A 24,415-nucleotide genomic window follows, 5' to 3' on the forward strand; every position below is an offset into this window, starting at 1 on the left:
ATTTTAGACTCCCAAACATTCCTTTTGCAAATAGAACTGAATAGAAGAGCCGGGAGCCCTACAACAGATGGCATAGACCCACAGACCCCCTTATATACCATTAAAAGAGGTGCTAAAACTAAACAGGCTTCTTTAGGCAAGGCCTCCAACACAGATATTCCCTCCTATCTAACGGACATTTGACACCTAAATATTTTCCATTTCACCTTTACATTGCTAAAGAGAAATAAAGAATTAGCAAACATATTTGTTTTATTTCTACACACATTTGATCACATCACTTGTGAGCTGATGAATGCATTTTTTGTTTCTCTTCTAGCATCTCGCAAAAAAACTTTATGCTGATTTAATCTTCCCAACTGTAACAACCCAGGATGGCAGTGTATAGCAAGTGGTTTTGAACCCATCACCTTTAAAATCCAAAGGTTTTGGCAAGTGACTCAGACTGTGACCTTCTATCTCGTTTACCTGGTTACCGTGACCTGCTCTGAAGAGCGACCGTCAATATTGAGCTGGCTGTATTTAATTTGTTTACCACTCTTTTTAGTCAGAGCATTGGACAGAGAGAGAGAAAGAAAGACGCAGAAGGAAGACAGAGATACATCAGCTGTTTGTGAACACGGGTAATGCAGCAAGGTTAAACTTTTGGTTAATTTTGTTAAGGACAGTGTCAAAGATTCAACATGTTTTGTTGTTGATTTTTTTTACAATCTAAAAGATGGTTTTCTGTTGCACAACTGGTAGAACATGGCGCACTCTGGCATAAATGTATTGCTTAAATTCACTAAGCCACTTTGAATAAGAAGTTTCTGTCAGTTTTAGGGATGGCATTTCAAGTAATTGGGTAGTTGAGTACTCTAATGTTAAAAAAAACAAAACGATTAATAGGTTATTGCAATTTAGAATTTAAGTTCAACCTTAAACATTTGAACTTATTCTTCTTATGAAAAAAATTGCATCTTGCATAAACAACAACATCAAAAACAAATAACATTTGCAAGTCTTCTGAAGAGAAACAATCACTTTAAATAATGCCAGAATGTTTTTTTGGGGGGGTGAACTATTCCTTTAACATGCATCAACTGCACCAACCATTGCATTGAGTTGTAACGGCAAGATGTAGGTGAGAGAAGCAGTTTCATTGTTGACCACGGCAGACAAAGGCACAAAGGAAAATCAAATTGCAATATTCAAGTGATATTTAAAGCTGAATGAGTACTCAATTAATTGATTAATCGTGTACATTCTTTGTCGGTTTGAGATCAAATGGTTATATGTATTAGTTATGGTGTCAGTTAACTGTCACCGTTTCATAGAAAGCACTTTATGTAGATTTGAGGGAAAAAAAAGAAAAGGCAAGGACAGTCTATACTTCTGTCAGTTGCAGTGTTGCTCTTAGTGTTTAACTTCCTTAGGATTAATATTTAAGGCTAGCAAAAGGCATTATGGACATCTGATGGACAGTATTAGTTAATGAAATAGTAGTTTGAGAGAGAAGGAAAGAAGAAAGCAGCCTCTTACACACACACACACACACACACACACACACACACACACACACACACACACACACACACACACACACACACACACATATATATATATATATATATATATATATAAAAAGATTCACCTCTCTGTCCAAAGAGAAGAAGGTTTTTTTTAAGAGTAGGCAGAGCAGTTGGGTGGAAGCAAAGCCGAGCAAGGGTGAGAGAGACAGTGGGAGGGTGAAAAAAAGAGCTTAAAAAAAAAAAAGACAGTTACAGATGTCTTACGGCTGTTGCTTATGAACAGATAGTACCCAAAGGCATGCTGGCTGTGCATGTGTTTCCATGGTGATGTCTGGAGGGAAGACTGGTGGAGAGGCTGCTGGTGCCAGGCAGCGATGCAGAATCAGCCCGAGCCCAGGGAGAGAAGAGCTGAAGGGACTTTCCTCACCACCTGCTCACCACAAACTCTCGCCAATGTACCCCAAGGAGGAGCAGAGTGTGGGGGACATCACCTCGTCTGTCAACTACCTGGATGGAGCTTATGAGTACCCAAACCCATCACAGACCTACAGCAACTCATCGCCTGATGAGCCTCCCTCTGTAGGATACTATCCAGCTCCCCCAGACCCTCATGTGCCCCCAGCTGAAAAACATCTGCAGTCCTTAGGCACCGGTTCTCACAATCCTCTCATATTTGCACCCTCCAGCCCTCAATTGTCCCCGTACCTCAATCATCATGGAGCACACCACTCTACTCAGCAGGTGTCCTACTACCTGGACACCTCATTTAGCACAATCTACAGGTCAGTGGAGCTTAGACATGTTTAATAATGATCTTGTGTTGTGTTAAAGGTAAATGTCATCATTTACTCACCCTCATGTTGGTCAAAACCTGTATGGAGCAATGACAGAGGTGTACAGCAGAATGTTAGCCTCAGTCCCCATTCACTTTGGGTAGGGAAAAAAGTTTAAATGCATTCTGCCTAACATCTTTTATAAGAAAGAAAGTCCAACATGTTTGGAACAACATAAGGGTGAGTTAAAGATGAGAGGATTTAAATTTTCTGGGTGAACTGTGTTCAGGATTTTAGGTTGAGGTGAAAGAATAAAGTCAGGGAGCATTGCATAGCTGACAAGTTTTTAAAGTTTAGGTAAAAACCTTTGTAGAATTTGGTGTAAAATGGAAAATAATGTATCCAATTAATCAGATAAGGTGGAACAGGGAGGAGGTCATTTACACCTGATTTACGATTCACTGAGGCATAATGTTTGTTTAGGTCACTTTCATAATTCTGCTCGGGTACCTGTTTCCAAAGGTTAATTTTGACAAGCAACATCTCAGACACATTAAGACTGATGATTGAAACTGAACCATGCTGGCACAGTGTACGCTTGTTCATTTTGTTCATGTGTTTAATATGCTTTACAAACCATTAACTGTGTAATCAACGAGATCGACTGAATTTTTTAGCAATTACAGTTTTATGGGATTCCAAAAGTAACATTTATGGTAAAAGTGATTAACTTTTTATTGCCACAGTTCCATTCTGCATGTAGTTCATGCACAAGCTGTAGAATGTGGTTGTCTAAACATGTCTTCTTTTAGATCCCTAATTACTCATGGATATAGGTTTGTGGGTTAGGAATGAATGATACATAGATGGCCTTTGATGTCTGTTTCCATTTCATAATATCTCTGTCTTTGTATTACTGTTTTTCATTCCGTTCTTCCCTGCAGGACATGTATACATTTTCTGTCTCTATAGACTAAATGTTCATGTGAAATTGTTGGCTGAAAAATACATACTGACCATGTTGTTTGAAGATAGCGACACTCTTAATGATAGCCAGTATTCTGCTAATGTATGTTTTGTGTTCTGGAAATCAAGTTGTATTTAAAGGACTCGCAGTTAGATAGAAAAAACTTTGACCAATCTAGTTTCATGTTGCTCTCTCTAAGAAACCTTTGATTTATTAGTGATACTCAGTTTGAACTTTGAACTTCCATTTTGTTTTGTGTGTGTGTGTGTGTGTTAAATATTTACTTTCTGTCTCATTCTTGATTTCTTGGAAAGAAGATCCTCTGTATTGTAAACACCACAATCTGCCATCCATGGGCACTACTGAATAAGCCTACACACTTCACAGTTATTATGCAAGGGTAGATTGGTTAAACCTCTCATCAAATTCTGTGTCTGGACCTTGAGAAAAGAACAATTAGTGAAAACAACAGAGGTGTTGGAATTATCACATCCTGTCTGAAAGCAAACAGAGAGTTTTTTTTTCTTCTTTTTTCTTTTAAAGAGAAGTGAGAAGATATTTTGGGGCACTTTATTGTTTAAAAAAATCACAGCACATGGCAAAAAGACTGCTATTGAGCACGCTATTAAGCTAAAAATAATGCTGGTGAATTCAGTTTATTAAACATTCCATTTGTGCTGTATAAAACATGGAAACATGTCATTTCCTTTGCTTTAAAGAGAATTAAAAATATAAATGCTCTCATCATTTACGAACCCTCATGCCATCCCAGATGTGTATGACTTTCTTTCTTCTGCAGAACACACATTTTTAGAAGAATATCTAAACTCTGTAGGTCCATACAATGGAAGTAAATGGTAACCAGACCTTTCAAGCTCCAAAAATCACATACGGGTAGCATAAGTAATAAGTACTCCAGTGGTTTAATATATGTCTTCTGAAGGGATGCAATCACATTTTTCCACTCAGTGAAAGTGGAGATTTATGGTAAAAAGGGACTTAAATATTGATCTTCTTCTCACCCACACCTAACATATCACTTCTGAAGACATGGATTAAACCACTGGAGACATATAGATTCATTTTATGCTGTCTTCATGTGATTTTTGGAGCTTGATAGGTCTGGTCACCATTCACTTTTGTCCCCTGTTTGCAGTCAAGTACATTATTTTATAAGTGTCCTTGGACATTACGGCATTGTAATTAAGCATCTCGTACATTTATAACCTGTCTGTCTGTCTGTCTGTCTGTCTTGCTATCTATCTATCTATCTATCTATCTATCTATCTATCTATCTATCTATCTATCTATCTATCTATCTATCTATCTATCTATCTATCTATCTTAAAAATGGTATATCATGATTTTACATCAAGAGAGCAGATTAATTATGTGTCATTACTAAATTGGTTATTGTTTTGCAAATTTTAAATCATAAAAGATCCATTTCTTTTCATTTTTATAAGTTAACTGACTGCTAGGTAACTTGTAGGCAAGTACAAGGCATCCCCAACTTTTTCCAAATCAGTGAAAGATGTTGTGTCACAGACACAATACAACAAATCCACACCATTAACACTTTACAATAAGGTTCCATACGTTAACATAATTTACTAACAATGAACAATACTATTACAGCATTTATCAATCTTGGTTCATGCTAATTTCAACGTGTAGTAACAAATTTTTTTAAATCAAAAGCTGTATATGTTAACAATAGTTAATTCACTATGAACTATCATGAACTAACAATGAACAATTGAATTTGTATTAACTAAAATTAACAAAGATGAATAAATGCTGTACAAAATATATTGTTCATTGTTAAAGGGTATAAGATCACCCAAAAAATTATCTAATCATTCACCACCATGCCATCCCAGATGTGTGTGACTTTATTTCTTCTGCTGAAAAAAAAAAAAAAATAAAAAAATATTTCAGCACTGTATGTCCATACAATGCAATTGAATGATGATCAGAACTCCAAAAAGAAGATAAAGGCCACATAAATGTAGTCCATCAGACTCCAGATGTTTAATCACATCGTCTTTTGAAACAGTCCAGTTGGTTTTGGGTGAAAATAGACCAAATTATTATTCAATTTTATACTATAATCTTGACAGAAGTCTACTTGGCAATCATGATCAGGTGTTACAGACATTATTTTTGGATGCGTGTGAATATATTAACATACTGGTGAAAGTTTAAAGAAGAATTGAATCACTCTGATATTTTACTTACTGTATGGCAATTCATCATCCTCTGACTACTACAAGAAAAATGTCAATGTGTTAACTCATTTGAACCTGTAACCTCATCCTGTCTGTAGGTCCAGTGTGGCATCTTCTCAGCAGGCAGGTGTTGGCTTGTGTGAGGAGCTGTGCAGTGCTACAGACACCGGATCAGAAGCCGCAGGAGGGTTTGATACAGCAAAGGAGACCCGTTTCTGTGCGGTGTGCAGTGACTATGCCTCTGGCTACCATTATGGAGTCTGGTCCTGTGAGGGATGCAAAGCTTTCTTCAAGAGAAGCATTCAAGGTAACCAGGTTGTTGAGAAACATGAATGAGATTTATTATGTTGTCACCTTAAAACTTCCAGCATCTTGCTCTCCTTAAGAGCTCAGTTTTGTGTGTTTTGTATTTCTTTTGTAAGTCTAAGCATGCATTCATGTTTTTTTGAATTCATGAACAAAGTACATGAGATTTTAAAAAACCCTCTTGCTAAGTTAAGTAGTTTTAAAAACAGAGGCCAACTTCTTTTCTTGATTATATACCATTATTTGGCCTAAACAAGCACATAACAAAAGCCAGAGCATGTCTAAAATAATCCAAACAAATTTGACCCTGAAAAGAGAATGATCATTGTGCATGCATATGTAGTTTTCTCAGCCACCCCAAGGTATATGTCCAGAAAATAGTCATGAAAGAGTAAAAAACAATTACATTTGTCCTGTTCTTTTTTAAATAATAATTTTCAAGCCAAGCCATTGGGCTTGAAAAGTCACAGATATTAACTTGAATTGCATGAATTTGTTCAGAGCATGTAATCATCCTTGCATGTTCTGTACTGTTCTCCCTTCTAAAACTTATAGAAAAGGTGGAAATCAAAGTCTCACACATAGTGGGTCTGACAAAAGTCCTCCTGACAGTCACAATGGCAGCATGCGGACATCTCTGGTCGCACCTCATTTGCAGTTCTGTATTACATTGGAAGGGGGTGCAGAACTTTGAGAATTTGGTGAGATGACAGGCTGGCTTGATGTTTTGAGCCTGACCCTGACACAGAAGCTCCTGATGAGATGAGCTCTTTCGCCAGATAACTGCTGCCGACTTTAACTGCAATTCTAGTGAGGAGAGCAGGAAACTGGAGAAAATGACTGTAAGTGCGTGCTTGCCAAATGGGTTTCAGGGAGGAGAATTACAATAAAAATAAGAGAGGGCAGAATGATTGAATATGCCAAGAAGAAGGAAAAGACAGACTAAGAGAACAAAGGGAATCTCAATAATACCATATACCTTTTTATGGAAAAGGAAATATAAATATGCTTCTTAACTGGTAACAAATCTGTAAGTAACCTTAAACAATATGATTTTTTTATTTTTTTACAATACACATAATTACTGTAAAATACTGAATAATGTTATTTTTGTTAGTCACCTTACACCTTTCACCTTTATACTGAAAAGCAGTAAAAGGATGTTTCTAGAAGTCCCTATTTGGTGCATCACATTTGATTATATTATTTAAATAGTTGGTTGTAAGCTGTTACATTTTATTTAGTTCATGTTTAATGCATTATTTCAATGTTATTTGTGTTACTCTGATGGCATTTTGTGCACTGTCTATATACACTCACTGAGTAATTTATTAGGATCACCTGTATTCCTACATATTCATGCAATTATCTAATCAGCCAATCGTGTGGCAGCAGTGTAATGTATAAAATCATGCAGATATGGGTCAGGAGCTTCGGTTAATGTTCATATCAACCATCAGAAAGAACAAATTTATAATCTCAGTGATTTGGACGTTGGCATGATTGTTGGTGCCAGACTGGCTGGTTTGAGTATTTTTTCAATTAATAAAAAATCTAAACTCTCATCAATAAACTTCCTCACCATAATGCCATTCCAGATGTGTGACTTTCTCTCTTCTGCTGAACACAAATAAAGATTTTTAGAAACATTATTCAGATCTGTTGGTCCATACAATACAAATAAATTGTGACCAAAAAATTTAAGCTCCGAAAAAGCATATAAATGCAGCATAAAAGTAATCCATACGACTCCAGTGGTTAAATCCTTCTTCTGAAGCAATCCAATCTGTTAATTGTGCATCTTGCCATTGCAGTTTCTAGGCATGATCATGATGTCAAGCTCAATTACACTTCCTATTGCTAGATGCATACGCAGCACGCTAGATAGCACTATGAAGTGAAATCGAACTTGAAATCATGATCACCAAGGAGACTTCAGATGTCAAGATGTCTGAAAAGGGAGTTCAATTTTGGTGTATTCTCACCCAAAATCAGTTAGAAGATTTGGTTTAAACCACTTAAAGATTACTTTTATGCTGCCTTTATGTGCTTTTGGAGCTTCAAAAATGTGGTCACTCACTTGCATTGTATGGATCTACAGAGCTGAGTTATTCTTCTAAAAATCTTAGTTTGTGTTCTGCAGAAAAAAGAAAGTCATAAACATCTGGGAAGGCATGAATGTGAGTAAATGATGAGAGAATTTTTATTTTTGGGTGAAATATTCCGTTCACAGCAGTTATTGTGTAGGATTGCTTTCTCTAGTTCCCAAGTCATTGTTACTTTGCCTGGAATCTGGCTCCTTTGGTAGCTACCCAAAATACAGTACTGTATATTCTGGCAAAACATACGGTCCTAAAATGTGTATTCTGCTATTATATTGTTGACATCCCAATTTTCGCATGAATGTTTTTGATTCTCGTACATGGAATATCTTGTTACAAACCTTAATTAGGTTTATGCGCATGGTTTTATACAAGTGATTGGATATGTGTGTGTGTGTGTGTGTATGTGACATTTTTGGCAGAGACACAATCATCTAATTTCAAATTTCATATGGTGCACTGGAACAGCACGTACCTGCTCTCAGCACTTAATCAGAACCAAGGCCACTGATGCATTGCACTGCACTCTTTGTTGTTTGTGACAGAACAGTATTTAAATATCACTAATATGGAGTTAAATGAGAAAAACAACTCTTAAAAACTCATGTTAAAACAACAGAAAAATCAAAGAAGTTTTGATGAGCTTATGCTTGATGATTTAGCAAATAATTGGAAGGTAAAAAATGGGTAACAGTTTATATAAGAGTTTCTGTAATACTACAATTAATTACTATTAACAACAATTTGTAAGTACAGGCATCTCTTCAAAATAATTACACCATAAGCACATGTAGTTCATTATTATTATGTAAATAAAGTTCCTTATGTAAATACTTTGTAACATGAACACTGTAAAATAAAGTGTGACCAAAAAATATTATCAACACCAAATTCTACCTCATTTCTGCCTCTAGGTCACAATGACTATGTTTGTCCAGCGACCAACCAGTGCACTATTGACAGAAACCGCAGGAAGAGCTGCCAAGCATGCAGACTGCGCAAGTGCTATGAAGTAGGCATGATGAAAGGAGGTGTGCACATAAAAGATATTCTTTCCTTTTCTCTCCCTTCCACCCTTCTCTCATACAAACATTAACCATGTAAACACATAGGCATCATCTATCACACATAATGAACTTTTTGTTGTATATTGCTTTCCAGTGCAAATATCTAAACATCTGTAGAACAACAATTTTAGCAAAATTATATAAGATTACATAGGACTTGTTTTTAGAGAACATATTTTGAATCCAGTTTATTTTTGTAACCCTATTGTCAATTTCATTATTTGTATTTTTTTTTTTTATAATTTGCCAGTGGTGTAAGTAAAATAACTTACAATATATATGTATAAATAATGTAATATAAAATATCTTGTATTATGTTCTCTAATAACAAGTCTAAATATCTTATGAAATATCAAAATGTCTTGTTTTAAGGAAGTTATTTTTTGCTGGATATATATATATATATATATATATATATATATACCCAGTAAAAGTATTTCTTTTTATTTAATTTAGCATCGCTTGACTGTTTAAGATAATGAAAAAGTGGCAACATGCTCTGATAGAATCTGGGGGGGGGGGGCCTGTTATGCTCTAATAAAGCTCTACACCAACAGATCTGCATTATAGTTTTGTCCCTTGCATGTACATGACATGCTTGTTTACATGACAAGTGTTTAGCATGTTCATTGCAGGTGTTCGTAAGGACCGCGGCGGCCGTGTTATCAGGCGTGATAGAAGGAGGAGTAGTAATGAGGATCGTGACAAGATCGGCAGTGAGCAGTTGAGTCGTGCTGGTGTGAACACAGCTCCCCCACAGGACAAGAAGAAGAGCAGTGATGGCGTGGTCAGCGCTATATGCATGCCTCCAGAGCAGGTGCTGGTGTTGCTTTTGGGGGCAGAGCCACCAGCCCTCTGCTCACGACAGAAACACAGCGGCCCGTACACAGAGATCACCATGATGTCCCTGCTCACGAATTTGGCTGACAAAGAACTTGTCCACATGATAGCCTGGGCTAAGAAAGTGCCAGGTATATAAAAAAGAGAAAAATATATTCTTATTTTTCTTATACTTCTATTTGGTTCTTACTTAAAAAATCAATTGATCCTATCTCAATTGATGCCATTGTTGTGCTGAAATTTGACTACCTGCCTGATTCTGACTGATTAGTCCTTATCCCTAAAGCCTACCGACACCCACCCCTAAACAGAAAGATACTAAGGAGTGAAATTTCAGCATGACACCGTCCGCCATTTATCTGACAACCACTTGCTTTTTTCCAACGAGACTCTATGGGAGTAATGTGTGTTTGAGTTTTTATAGAAATTATCCCAATAAAATTGAAAACATTGTTGCTGGGTCGCTTGCAATACTGACACGAGATAGCCAGAGAGGATATATACAGTGTTTTTTCTTTCTTTTTAAAAAAATCTTTAAAGAAATCTCAGGACGAGCATGCTATGGATTAAACTATCTTCCCTTATTCCCAAATGAACCAGTCTCGTTGGAACATCAGCAAGACTCCTAAATTTGGTCCAAAGTCCAAAGCTTAAGCTAATGAAAAAATGCTAATTAATTCATTAATTGATTCAGAGGTCCGATGTTCATTATGATGATATCATTAACTACTTTGAGTCGTTACGACAGCCAATAACTGCACAAGTTGAACACATTTTTACTCAAAATAACTTAAATGGTTGTTGTTCTCAGTCTGGATTGCTCGTTTTGGCCATTTTTATGAGAGCAGAAACAGAAAACAAACAATTATGAGAGTATTTTATTAGAGTCATCATGGCACTGCCCAGTGGTTGCTCAGGAAAACTGTGTATAAGCAAAATTAATATCAAGTGACTTACATTTCAGACCAAATTTCCCACTTAGTTTTTCTCTGCAAATGAAATGTTCCCTTGCAGCTCCACTCTGGGTTTCCATCTTGCGATCCTAGATTGAGAGAAATTAGTGAAGCCTCGACTTTCAAAAACCCACTCCAGGCCAAATCACACAGCCTAAGCTCTAATTCCATTCCGCACCGCTCTCATACTCTAGTCTGGAAGTCCGTGAACAAACAGTGACACATCCCAGTGCTGTTATACTTAATATATGCACTCTTGGACATTTACATTTATGAATTTGGCAGACGCTTTTATCCAAAGCAACTTACAGTGCACTTATTACAGGGACAATCCCCCCGGAGCAACTTGGATTAAGTGTCTGGCTCAAGGACACAATGGTGGTGGCTGTGGGGATCGAACCAGCGATCTTCTGATTACCAGTTATGTGCTTTAATCCACTACGCCACCACCACTCCTGGAACACCACTTGGCAAATCAAAGGACCAGAACTAACTGTCCTACAATTAACATTTAAAGTTCAATTGCTTTAACTCCGAGTGCAAAATCACAGGAATGGTTTTTAATCTGGAGTCAATTCTAAGAAAAGTATCACCGGTAACAGCCTTGCCAGTCGTTGTAACCGTGGCAGCAGGTTTAGACAGTACAGGTGGCAGTGATTCATAGGACAAGGTCACAGACGCAAAGCTAAAGAACATAGGGGCGATTACAGTTATCTATTCTGCAGCTCAGTTTGACTTGGCCTCCAACTGAGCTGAGGATTTTTTTGTGAGCCATTACATGTGCTGTTCAGATTTATTCAATTTATGTTAAGAGACAGACACAGCTACCGAGATTTTTATATCACTGTTTGTGGATGAGAATTTCTGGAAAGATACATTTCATATTTATGTAATGAGAAGTAATTAATCACTCGTAGACAACACGCTCTTAGTCATTCGATTTCTAATTTGAATTAATACAATTTTATAAGTTTATAATAAAATCTTTTTTTTTGACATATGAAGCATGATGTCATTGTTCTCTCCAGGGTTCCAGGACCTCTCCCTCCATGGCCAGGTTCAGCTGCTGGAGAGCTCTTGGCTAGAGGTTTTAATGTTCGGGCTGATATGGAGGTCCATTCATTCACCTGGAAAACTAATCTTTGCTCAGGATCTTATTCTTGATAGGTACTGCATGTTCTGTACCTTCTCTTCAAGGCCACAATTAATATAGACTTATTATAGAATGCTTAGCACAAACATTCTGAACTCATTTAGTGAGGATTTAATGGCTGAAATAAAAGTTAACCTTGAATTTATCCTTAATATAATCCTCTGACTTTCTCACTCACAGAAATACTTTTTTTCCATAGAGCATGGAAAAGTGTGCAAATCACGCTTTGATAAGCCTGGAACATGCATTCATTTCTTTTGATTTAATTTAGCATCGCTTGACTGTTTAAGATAATGAAAAAGTGGCAACATGCTCTGATAGAATCTGGAGGGGACACCTGTTATGCTCTAATAAAGCTCTACACCAACAGATCTGCATTATAGTTTTGTCCCATGCAATGTTTAGAACATTTTACATGATATTGATGCTATGAGCTGTGTGATTGTGTACTTTCAGCAATGTCACATTGACCTGTTGCACTTCCTCTGTGTGTGCTTATTTTGTGCATCAATTTGTCAAAGAACATGGAGTTGCCTGAGTTTTTTTCCCCACGCAGAGGAGAGTGGCACAGATTGGAAGATTGAATGATTGTAAACCAAAAACTAGAGGATGTGAACTATGAGAGCACAGTGCTTCTCTTCAGAAGACCATGTTACAAGTAGCATGTAATTAAAGAGGGGCCGATAGGGAACAGGGTCTTTAAAGTGCAGCTGAAGAACATCGTCATCTATGACTAAGGGAAGAGGAATCTAATCAGAAACCAGCATCCATAAAATTGATGCAGCAGCATATGAGGATTTGTACAGCATGGAGGTTTACATTTGGGAGGATGAAGAATAATGAATGAGTAAAATTTAGGAAAGTGATGAGGTGGAAAAGTAATTCGAGATGAAAGTGTTGAAAGAGAGGAAACAAAAAAATTCAATTTTCTCATCCTCATGTTTTCCAAACCCGTATGATTATTTTTTTTTTGCCTCAATGGAACACAAAAGGAGATATTAGGCAGAATGTTAGCCTTGGTCACCGTTAACGTTTTGGCGGCTGTGGCTCAGTTGGTAGAGTGGGTCAGCCGCTAATTGCAGGGTTGGTGGTTCGATTCCCAGCCCACATAACTCCACATGCCGAAGTGTCCTTGGGCAAGACACTGAACCCCAAGTTGCTCCCAATGGCAGGCTAGTGCCTTGCATGGCAGCTCTGCCGCCATTGGTGTGTGAATGTGTGTGTGAATGGGTGATTGGGACACAGTGTAAAGTGCTTTGGTAACCTCTAAGGTTAAAAAAGGTGCTATATAAGTGCAGACCATTTAACATTTTCACTGCATTTCCATTTGGGTTCCACAGAAGCAAAATAGTCACACAGGTTTGGAACAATATGAGGGTAAGTAACTGATGACAGAATTTTTCATTTTTGGATTAACTATCACTTTAAGACCAATACTTCTTAGAGAGAGTTCAGTTACAGGTGCATTCAGTGCTTTATTCCTAGCAAGTTATTCCCCACACGTACCATAGGTTGCCGAGCCCTGCTTTAAAGCCTATTGCTTCATCTGTATATTTGGTCAGGTGCATTTTCATTCTTCCCCAGTCAAGTGGAGCCCCTGTTGGCCAGGTTCATGGTGCAGTGCATGCTGGACAACATCACTGCAACATCACTGCAACATTCTGTATACAATACTACTATGCAAAAAAAGATAGGGAGGAGGGCGGGGCGGGGCAAGAGAGAGAGAGAGAGAGAGAGAGAGAGAGAGAGAGAGAGAGAGAGAGAGAGAGAGAGAGAACGTTTACGGGCAGCTGTCCGTCATGTGTGTGTTTGTCTTGTTTAAGTTTTTCAATCAAATATTATTGTAATCTAAAATTGGCTAAGTCATTATAAATGTCATTTCTAAATTTAGTAATTAATTTGTACTGTAGTGTTTTATTTCACACAGAGTAGTAGCAATACATAAACAGTTAAATTGTTTTAAATTGTTTTACGATACGTTTTCCGATGTTGTATTTGCCTTACAGTGAGTATTTGTTTATAAAAGTTATTTGTTCAGTGTCCCTTTAATTTGGGGTGCATTTCCCCTGTGGAAGAAAAAAGGTTGGGTGTGGGACACCGAGTGCACAGGTGCTGCTGTTACTGCTGTTTGGCCGGTACTTCTAATAAAGAAGATAAGTTGAATTACACTGTTGTAACCCGTGTTTATTTTATGTCATTCACGCCTACGGAGACTGAGTGTTCACCAACGCATAAAATAAGGGTTACATTATTTATACTGTCAAGCCGGTTCTCGCCTCCTCCTTTCCCTTAATCCCTTTACACTGGTGCCGAAACCCAGGAAGGAGGAGGGATATGCCGTAGTGGAGTTCTCGCCGCTACCATCCACCCCAACGGAGCAGCCGCAGCCATCTTCCGGGGGACGGAGTAGCTCGGCCGCCTGGAAGCGGAGGAATTGGTCACCGTCCGCGAGTGGAGAAGGGGCTCCTAGCCGACCGCCTGGAGCGGTCAGGGCCGCAGCCAGAGGCGGAGGAAACCCCTACTAGCCGCTGAAAAATGGCGGGGTCTGAGACCGCCGACAGCGAATGGGGAGGGTCTCACTGCCGACCGTCTGGAGCAGGAGACCCGCTGCCAGGGGCGGGGGAGACCCCTTCTGTTCCACGAGAATGCGGCGGGGCGTTCCATCTGGCAGGGTTTAAATTAATAAAGTGCTGTTTCTCTTTACAGGAATGAAGGTGAATGCGTTGAGGGGATGGCTGAGATTTTTGACATGCTCTTGGCAACTGTGGCTCGATTCCACAGTCTTAAACTCAAGTCAGAGGAATTTGTGTGTCTCAAAGCCATCATACTTCTCAATTCTGGTGAGTCAGAGTAAAAGATAAACTTCAGTCACATCTTTTGGTTTAATATGTACAATTTGAGTACTTACCACTTGTATAGGACAAGGACAGACTTTGGAGCTTCCAGAGATACAGTGGGGTCCAAAAGTCTGAGACCAGTTGTTTGGACCCTCTGTATCCTGTTAAGTAATTAAATGAATAGTTCACCCAACAATGAAAATTCTCTCATCATTTACTCACCCTCATGCCAGCCCAGATGTGCATGACTTACTTTCTTCTGCAGAGCACAAACAAAGATTTTTAGAAAAAATATCTCAGCTCTATAGGTCCAAACAATGCAAATGAATGGTGACCAGAACTTTGAAGGTTCTAAAAAGCAGATAAAGGCAGCATAATAGTTATCCATGAGAGTCCAGTGTTTTTAAAAGTGATATGATAGGTGTGGATGAGAAACAGATCAATATTTAAGTCCTATTTTACTATAAATTCTCCTCCCTGCCCAGTAGATGGTGACAGGGACAAAGAATGCAAATAGCCAAAAACAAAAGAATGTTAAAGTGGAGATCTTGAGTAAAAATGACATAAATAAGGATGTGTTTTTCACCCACACCTATCATATCACTTCTGAATATATAGATTTAACCACTGGAGTCATATGGATTACTTTTATGAAGCATTTATGTGCTTTTTTGGAGCTTCAAAGTGCTGGTCACCATTCACATTACATATATATATATATATATATATATATATATATATATATATATATATATATATATATATACACAGACCTACATAGCTGATATATTCTTCTAAAGATCTTCATTTTTGTTCTGCAGAAGAGAGAAAGTCATTCACATCTGGTATGGCATAAGAGTAAGTAAAGGATGAGAGAATTTTACATTTTGGGTGAAATATCTAATTTATTATTTTATTAGTACATTATAGTGAAGTGCATTACATTAAAACATTTAAAACATTAATAACATTTGTCTACATCCCCTAATGAGTCAGTGAATAAGGAGGAAGTATAGACACTTTAAAATTCATTGTGTGTGAAAAAAATGCTTTTCTGTGAAGTGTTTTAGACAGGGATGTAAAAGTAAATCGTAATGTGATTACTTTTCCAAGGAAGTAATTAGTAAAGACAGTAATCTGATTACAATTTTAAATAAGTATGTAGTAATTTTTTAGTAAATTACTTTTTTTGAGTAACTTGCCAAAATATTATCTGCATCATCTTTGCATAAAAATAATCATGTCTTGTCTAACATTCTAAATTATATCACAACCCCAAACGTGTCCATGGTTACTATTTTGTCCCAGGTCAGCAGTTTGTCTGTATAGTTTATCGACTCTAGCAGGGGTCGTAACCTTTTTGACATGGAGTGCCAATTTATTTTTTTCCTGGTTAATGGCTGTGACAACGTCCACCCCAAAATGTTTCTATTTTGCATTTTTCTAATTTAATCATTTATTTTTCATTACAAATAATATTATCTGCATAACAGATTGAGTGAAAATTTTGGGGAAAACCCGATGATTATGATATAATCATGATTCTACATGTGTATGTGAAACACAGTTAATGTCACAAATTTGCTTATTTGACTACTGATCAAGAAATTGTGTGGAATCCTAAATATTTCTTAAATTATGTATATTTTTCAAAACCACACTGGGGGGTAATCACTAGTACGTAAGCAATAGCGAGAGAGGAGAGAGAGGGGCAGGTTATTTTATTTATATGAGGTTTTTCACACCTACATCTTGATGTAATTCTTCCTCATGATCATGCTGAGTGTTCTGTTTCATTCCTACTGACCACCAGAGGCAGTGTAAACAGTATTAGATTATTGCAGCACTAGCCAGATAGGTCGAGAGAATATACCAACAAAGTCACATAGTGACGTATGCTGAGCCCTGGGGGTTATAAACCACAGCCGCTCAGCACTCTGCCTCTTTCGCTTTCTCGCCTGGTTGAGATATGTTGTTTTGGTTAAGTGATTACAAGAGCAGCGAGATATCATCCTCACAAGCTGTGTCAGCGCGCATCTATGCCACTTCAACGGATTTGAAGTATTTAGCCGCGTTTTGGTGAGTTTCATTCCTTTTCGCCGGTAACACTCTGTGCCTCTCGGTGCTATCTAGTGACTGGTGTTTTCCACGCTATAAGTTAACGGTCTCCCGTTGACATTATCATCATCATCCACTCAGTTGTTCTGAACTTTTTTCCTCGAACTTATGTGATACTCTGCACCCCTCGGTTCAATCCATCGGCCATTTTAGATATTTATTTCTCTTTTCGTGAGATATTTCTTGACATTACCTGTCTGATATCCGGAGGAATTATATAATTATTATTTTTCTTGCCTGTCCTGTGCTTCATTACCATCACTCTGCTTGACTTAAACCTTACGGTGCTATCCGAAGGTGTTATTAGCGAGTAACTATGGCTCACAGCCCAAACCAATGTCTTTTTAGGCAGGCCACAGCTGCGACTTCTTTTACCATGCCACCATGTAAAGGATCCAGCTCGTCTGCAGCTTTGGGTCTGGCAATTGGGTTAAATCCTTCTCTGGAACATTGTAATCCTGCGGTTATTCACACAATCACCAATGCTAGGGGCTTCTTCCACATGACAGATTTATGCTGCCCGTTGGAGGCTTTTTTTCTACATGGTGTGAGAAGCAGGGGCTCGATCCTGCAACGTGTGACATTCCAAGCATCTTAAGCTTTCTTCAACATTTACTGGAGGAGGGCAAAGCGGCTTCCACGTTGAAAGTGTATGTCGCTGCGATTTCTGCATATCATGTTCCAATTGGAGGATCTTCTCTTGTATCTCACAGTATTTTCTGAAGGGTGCATGCCGTTTGAAGCTTGGAATCCTCACTTTCCCATGTGGGATTTGCCACTCGTGCTTGCATTCCTTTGCTCATCCCAGTTTGAGCCCTTGCAAAGCATTGACTTGAAATGTTTAACCTTGAAGACTGCCTTTTTGTTGGCTATTGCTTGTGCGAAACGAGTCAGTGACCACGCACTGTCTGTTAGCGAATTGTGCTTGCGTTGGTTACCGGATGACTCCGGGGTGGTCCTACGACCCAATCCTTCTTTTCTTCCAAAAGTCCTTCTTCTTCAGTTCATTAACCAGCACATTGAACTGGCCTCTTTTCAGACTTCTTCAGGGTCTGATTCAAGTGCTCAACTTTTGTGTCCAGTTCATGCCTTGAAGTGTTATGTGAACACTACTGCTCAATTTAGACAGTCAGACCAGTTATTTGTCTGCTATGTTGGTGTGAAGAAAGGTACTCCAATGTCGAAGCAGAGGCTGTAAAACTGGATAGTGGAAACTATTACACTGGCTTACTAGGCAGCAAAGCAACCATTGCCCTGGGGGCTAATTTGCCATTCCACTTGGGCCATCTCATCTTCATGGGCTGTTTTTAGAGGAGTTACGTTGGTGGACATCTGCACTGCCGCTACCTGGGCTTCTCCATGCACGTTTGCCAGGTTTTATAAGGTCAACGTTGCTGCTCATCATGCCGTGAGTTCTGCAGTTCTTCAGGAGCTGCCTTAATTTTTCAACAGGTCAGTGGCATTCCTCATGACTATGTTGGTATGGGTCATCCAGTAGTGTTTAATACTGCCTCTGGCGGTCAGTAGGAATGAAACAGAACATTAGTTACACATGCAATTGTGGTTCTGTGAATTCCGGATGACCGCCAGAGTTCTTGGTCACTCGGAATGCGCGAGAAAGGCGTACCGAGGCAGAGTGCTGAGCGACTGTGGTTTATAACCACCAGGGCTCAGCATACGTCACTATGTGACTGTTGGTATATTCTCTCGACCTATCTGGCTGGTGCTGCGTTAATCCAGTAGTGTTTACACTGCCTCTAGCGGTCATCCGGAATTCACAGAACCACAGTTACATGTGTAACTAAAGTTTTCATCAACTGAATGGGAGGCTAAACCAAAAAGTTAAAATGTGACAAGACTCACACTGCGCGTGCAAGCCATTCGCACATCAGAAGCTGATCAAAAATTTAGCCGTTTTCGGTGCAAAATCCTAAAAGCTTTATATCCATGATATATAAATATATATGTATATATATATATATATATATATATATATATATATATATATATATATATATATATATATTTAATAGACTCTTTATATATATTTAATTTTTAACCCCACCACATCATATTTTTTCTGAAAGCAAAACTGTTTTTTCTAAAAAGACACAAATGAAACACGGAATGTAGGCTGTCATCCGTGCAGCCTGAATGAATCAACGCTGGTGCGTTTTAACTTGCACGATTAACCGAACATGACATGTGAATGGCTTGCACATGCTGCACGAGTCTGTTGGATTCACACTTTTTGTGCAAACGTTTTGTTTAACATCTCATTCAGCTGATGAAAACATGCTGCGTGAGCTTGAGGAAGGACTTAAACAAGATGCAAACTGGAATGCATGTGCTGTATTTCATATGAATAAAATAGTGTTCTCCACTCTCGCTGTTGCTGGCGTTCCAGTGATTACCCCTCCATGTGCCAATGCTGTCACACGTGCCAGAGATTGCCGAGCCTTGCTTTAAAGCTTATTGCTGCATCTGTCTTATCTGGTCAGGTGCATTTTCATTCTGCTCCAGTCCTGTGGCGCCCCAGTCGGACAGCTTCATGGTGCAGTGCATGCTGGACAACATCACTGATGTCCTCATTCACTGCATCAGTAAATCAGGTGCCTCGGTGCAGCTGCAGTCCCGTCGCCAGGCGCAACTTCTGCTGCTGCTCTCCCACATCAGACACATGAGGTAAACACCAATGGGGAAACAGAACAAAATTAATTCTAAGTGTAATAGATCTTGCCACCTCTTTTATGCAGGCATTTTCCATACAACACGAGAGGTGGGGCAAAAGGCACCAGCACAATCGCAATGATGCCTTCTGCTTCAGCTCAATAGAGAGTGAAAACATGTAGCCTGTCTCTGAATGCAGAAATTACCTACTGTAAATATTGTATTCCGTGTTAAGTGATAGCTAATAAACTAAAATAATAATAATATTAAAGTTTGTATTTCTCCGTGAGTTATATTACCATAAAATTATTTAACCACAAATAGATCTAATTTTACTAAATGTGAAATCGCACACGTTCACTATTCCCTTTATAGTGATTGCCACACAATGCTATATTGGGAATTATATAGGATCAGATCAGACTGTGATTAAAGAAAATAAATAAATAAAAGCTAAATGACATCTGATGCGTATCCTGTGTGTGTGCTGTAAGTAGTTATGCAAGACAAAGCAGCTGATGTATCGTGAACGAGCTTGACAAACGTTGCCGCCTCGATCCGTTCAGCCCTTTTTCCCCCATTGAACATATGGAACTCACGGCTACTGAGAACCATGTAAAACCGCCTTTCATTACTTAGATTTTATGATGACAGGAAAGGAGAGAATTCACACTGATATAAGATAGGCCGCTGCTTTATTTAAACATGTATAAAAGAGTGTTAAGACACCAGAAATAAAAAGGGATTGATTGTTCCACAGAGATCAGAAAGAGTTGGCAAACGTTAACTACACTGACGTTGATGCAATTAATTTGTTTGTATTACCATAACACTACGCTTTCCTCCTGTGCTTGATCTTCCCCATGATGTGGGTGTGTCCAGCGATGCGACAAAGAGAAATGTTTAACTTTATGCAAATGAAGAGCGACTTTCGGGAGCGACAGCCAATACGAGAGAAGAGGGTAGAGCTCATGTAATTCTAATATGTTAATAATCATATTAATTGAAAAGAAACTGTGCTTTTTAGACTCTCCATACACACCACTAGCGACCTAACTGCCAAAGTAGCTGGCAGTGTGAATGCAGCTTTAAGCGGAACATGGAACTCGATTGGACTGACAAAACGTCAAGTCGTCATTTTTATTTGTAAAGCACTTTTCACAACACACATATTTTCAAAGAGGCTTTACAGGAAATGATGCATTAAAAGAAAAAATAAATAAACTTTAATATCTATAATGTCTTAAAGTGATTAAATCAGTAGTCTGATTAAATATGACTGAAAAATGTGTATAGAAATTAACTATTAAATAAAAATTGCATTTAGAACCCTCAGCAAGCTGAAGGCGACTGTGGCAAAGAACACAAAACTCCATAAGATTTTAGTTAACGGAGGAAAATAAACTTGGGAGAAACCAGACTCACTGTGGGGGCCAGTTCCCCTCTGGCTAACATCATGAATATAATGCAAATATTAGTTATTTGTGTGCAGTGCAAGTCATGGTTTTAAGAAAGCATTAAGGTCCAGTGTTTAAAAAGGACTAATATATATATATTAGTATTTTTATTTATTTAATTTTTTACTTTAATATGACTAATGTCTTTGAAGTCCATCCTGGATTAACTGCAGAACTTCACATAGATGCATTGTTCTTTGTTAGTTGGCTGATGAATGCTTTTGTTAGCAATTCAATGATAGTCTATGTATTCCATTTCAAAAGTGTAGTCCATCAATAGACGAAGGTGATGCAGTCAGAGATAAACAATGAGGTGCATCGCAGTTCCACCGGCAAGTCATTTTGGTGAGGTTCGGTGGGGCCCATCCTAAATCCAAGGTTAAGGCAGTGGCATTTGAAGCCTCCGATGTTTTACAGTTGGAGTTGGCATCAGTTCATCCTCTGAAGTAAAAAAACTGAAGTGATGTCTGGCTCTAAGATCAGGCAGCACTAAGATCTTAAAGCACTAGAAGTGAAATGCAACTGTGATCAGATGATAAGAGCAAGTCATTTGTAACTCTGATAAGTGCAGTCTCTGTACTGTGATGGAGCCTAAATCCTGACTGAAATTGTTCATATATTCCATTTCTCTGTAGAAATTAACATAGTTGGGAGGGAGCTACTTTTCTAGTATTTTCAACATAAATGGTAGATTTCAAATCGGTCTGTAATTAGCCAATTCTCTATGATCAAGCTGTGGCTTTTTAATAAAGAGTTTGATAACTGCCATTTTAAAGTTTCTCGGGACATGTCCTAAGGATAGCAAGGAGTTAATAATATTAAGAAGGAGGTTCTTAGATTACTGGAAATACCTCTTTTAAGTGCTTAGTTGGTATTGGATCTAACATACATGCTGTGACTTTTAATTTTTTTATCAGTTTTGTTAGCTCTTCATGACCTATGACAGCAAAGAATAAAGATACACATGGCAAAAGATTTATGCCGCAGACATTATTTTTTTACATGCAATAATCCATATAATTTAATTATTAAACGTACACATTTTTTGGAATTTCAAATAATCCATACAAAATCCTCTTGGCTCAAAGATCTAAGGGACACGTGCCCCCTCAAGCTGAATAGGTATGATGCCTCTGGTTCCCATAATCCACTAGAAAATCCAGCAAATTTACCTGTAAAAAGGCAGAAATATTGACTGTATTTACCAACAGGAGAGTTACACTATCAGTTATGAGTTTGAGTACACTTGACTGAATACGTTTCTTGTGATCTTTAAAAACTTTTGAACTAAAGGCTTACACTTAACTTCTTGAAATAAGATTTGTTTTAATTTATTATTTATATTGATATTAATTTCTTTATAAGACTTAACTTTGAATTAAAAATTACAGTCATGCATATGTTGTATTTGTATTCCTTCCTTTCAAAAGCAACAAAGGAATGGAGCACTTGTACAGAATGAAATGCAAGAATCGAGTACCACTGTACGATCTATTGCTGGAGATGCTGGATGCACAACGATTCCACTCCACAGGCAAGGTGCAGCGACCCTGGGCATCAAGTGAGAAAAATTTACCCTCTACACCTACAGCCAGCAGCAGTAGTCTCTCCAGAGGCCCCGGAGTCATGCAGCCCATCCCAGCTGGTCTCAGTCCTGACCACTGAAGGACTTCTAGCGTCTGATGCATGTACTGATAATACAATTAAACAGTTGAAGAATGGACTATCAGTAATAAGGACTATGGTTGAAAACAATGTTGCTGCCCAATCATAGCACTAATTAAATTGTTTTAGGGCTAAAATGGAGTCTCTCTTTGTGCCTTATCAGATTCCACTTTAGACACAAACCAGATTAACACATTTCAAAATTCCATAGTTGGCACAATGGGCTGACTTGGCCAAATAAAAACCAATCTCCCAAACACTATACATCAATGGTCATGTTGTTCATGTGTTTTTGAAAGTTGAAGCTGATTACTAGGATTCACTCTTGTGAGAACTTGTGAAAAATGTGCTCTTAGGCATTTATGTAGAAGATGGTAATTCTCTGTCTTTAGATCTATTAGGTGATGGTATTTTCTCCAGCCTTGCCATTAAAGGCATAGTTCACCCAAAAATATAAATTATCTCATCGCTTACTCACCCCCATGCCATCCCAGATGTGTATGACTTTCTCTCTTCCGCTGAACACAGATTTTTAGAAGAATATCTCAGATCTGTAGGTCCATACAATGCAAGTGAATGGTGGCGAGAACTTTGAAGGTCCAAAAATAATATAAAGGCAGCATAAAAGTAATCCATACCTTCAGAAGCAATATGATAATTGTTGGTGAGAAACAGATCAATATTTAAGCCCTTTTTTTTTTTTACTATAAAACTCTACTTTCACATTCTTCTTTTGATTTTGGTGCTTCACATTTTTTGTGCATATTGCCAACCACTGGACAGGGAGGAGAATGTATGGTAAAAAAGGACTTAAAGATTGATCTGTTTTCACTCACACCTATCATATTACTTCTGAATATATGGTGCAGCAGAAACTTGGAATTTCTGCAGCAAAGGTTTACAAATCTCTTGAATTGCAAACTAATTAGTTCCTTAACAATGTATATTTAGTAACTGTATTTAGAAACAGGTGTGCTACTTTAAAACATTATCATAAGTATGTTCATTTAAAAGTGTAAGATCACACTTCATTTTACAGTGTCTGTGTTACACATTCTTCATGCTACTCCAATTACATTACAGTTATAATAGTGGTATGTGATTATATTCAAATCTACATAATAATAAAACACTTGTAGTTCATTAGTATTACTAATTTCTGAATATACAGTAACATGAACACAATGATCAAAAGTATGACCAAACTTAAAATAAAAACCAGCACAGGAGAATTGCCTTTTAGTATTTCTGAGAACAATAGTGTCTCTTGTTTAAAACTTTTTTCATAAGTGAATGCATGTAAGTGTGATTTATTCACATAATCATATCTGTTTAAGGATGCAAATATTGCTATATTTTAATATGCTTAAATTCTGAAATTTAAAAAAGTAAAAAGGCATAGCTCAGTGGTCAGGGGTGACATTAGTGGCATCTTGTTTGTGCAAAGACATTTTCTTATTGGACAGTTATTGTCAAAATATATTTAAAAATGCAATTATTGCTGTCCTGCCATTAGTTTTATGGCCATGTTAGCAGACTTAAAAGCTTGAAAAGTCAATCTCAATCAAATATCTTTAATGCTTGAAATCATCATCGGTTGCTTGTGGCATAATCACTGGTATGCACACGATGAAGGGAACCGACAGCATTGCTGTAACTGACACTGACTGCCTTATACCACATTGGATGTTTCTTTTGCTTTTGTTTATGATTGTGGGGTGGTGTCTGTCAGACTTTTCATTATATGTGTGAATTTATTTGGTCC

The 24,415-nt window shown here is 37.9% G+C and overlaps 1 protein-coding gene across 1 annotated transcript; it reads left to right on the top strand.

Moving 5' to 3' along the window:
* The first annotated feature begins 1,826 nt into the window (after positions 1-1,826).
* Positions 1,827-22,898, top strand: LOC127621903 (estrogen receptor-like). Its single transcript, XM_052095693.1, has 8 exons — positions 1,827-2,293; positions 5,581-5,789; positions 8,805-8,921; positions 9,593-9,928; positions 11,779-11,917; positions 14,610-14,743; positions 19,360-19,543; positions 22,416-22,898. Exons 1-8 carry the CDS (start codon positions 1,833-1,835, stop codon positions 22,648-22,650), a joined length of 1,815 nt encoding a protein of 604 aa, XP_051951653.1. The 5' UTR covers positions 1,827-1,832; the 3' UTR covers positions 22,651-22,898.
* Positions 22,899-24,415: the final 1,517 nt, after the last annotated feature.

Source organism: Xyrauchen texanus, chromosome 28 (genome assembly GCF_025860055.1).
Source record: "Xyrauchen texanus isolate HMW12.3.18 chromosome 28, RBS_HiC_50CHRs, whole genome shotgun sequence".
NCBI lineage: Eukaryota > Metazoa > Chordata > Actinopteri > Cypriniformes > Catostomidae > Xyrauchen > Xyrauchen texanus.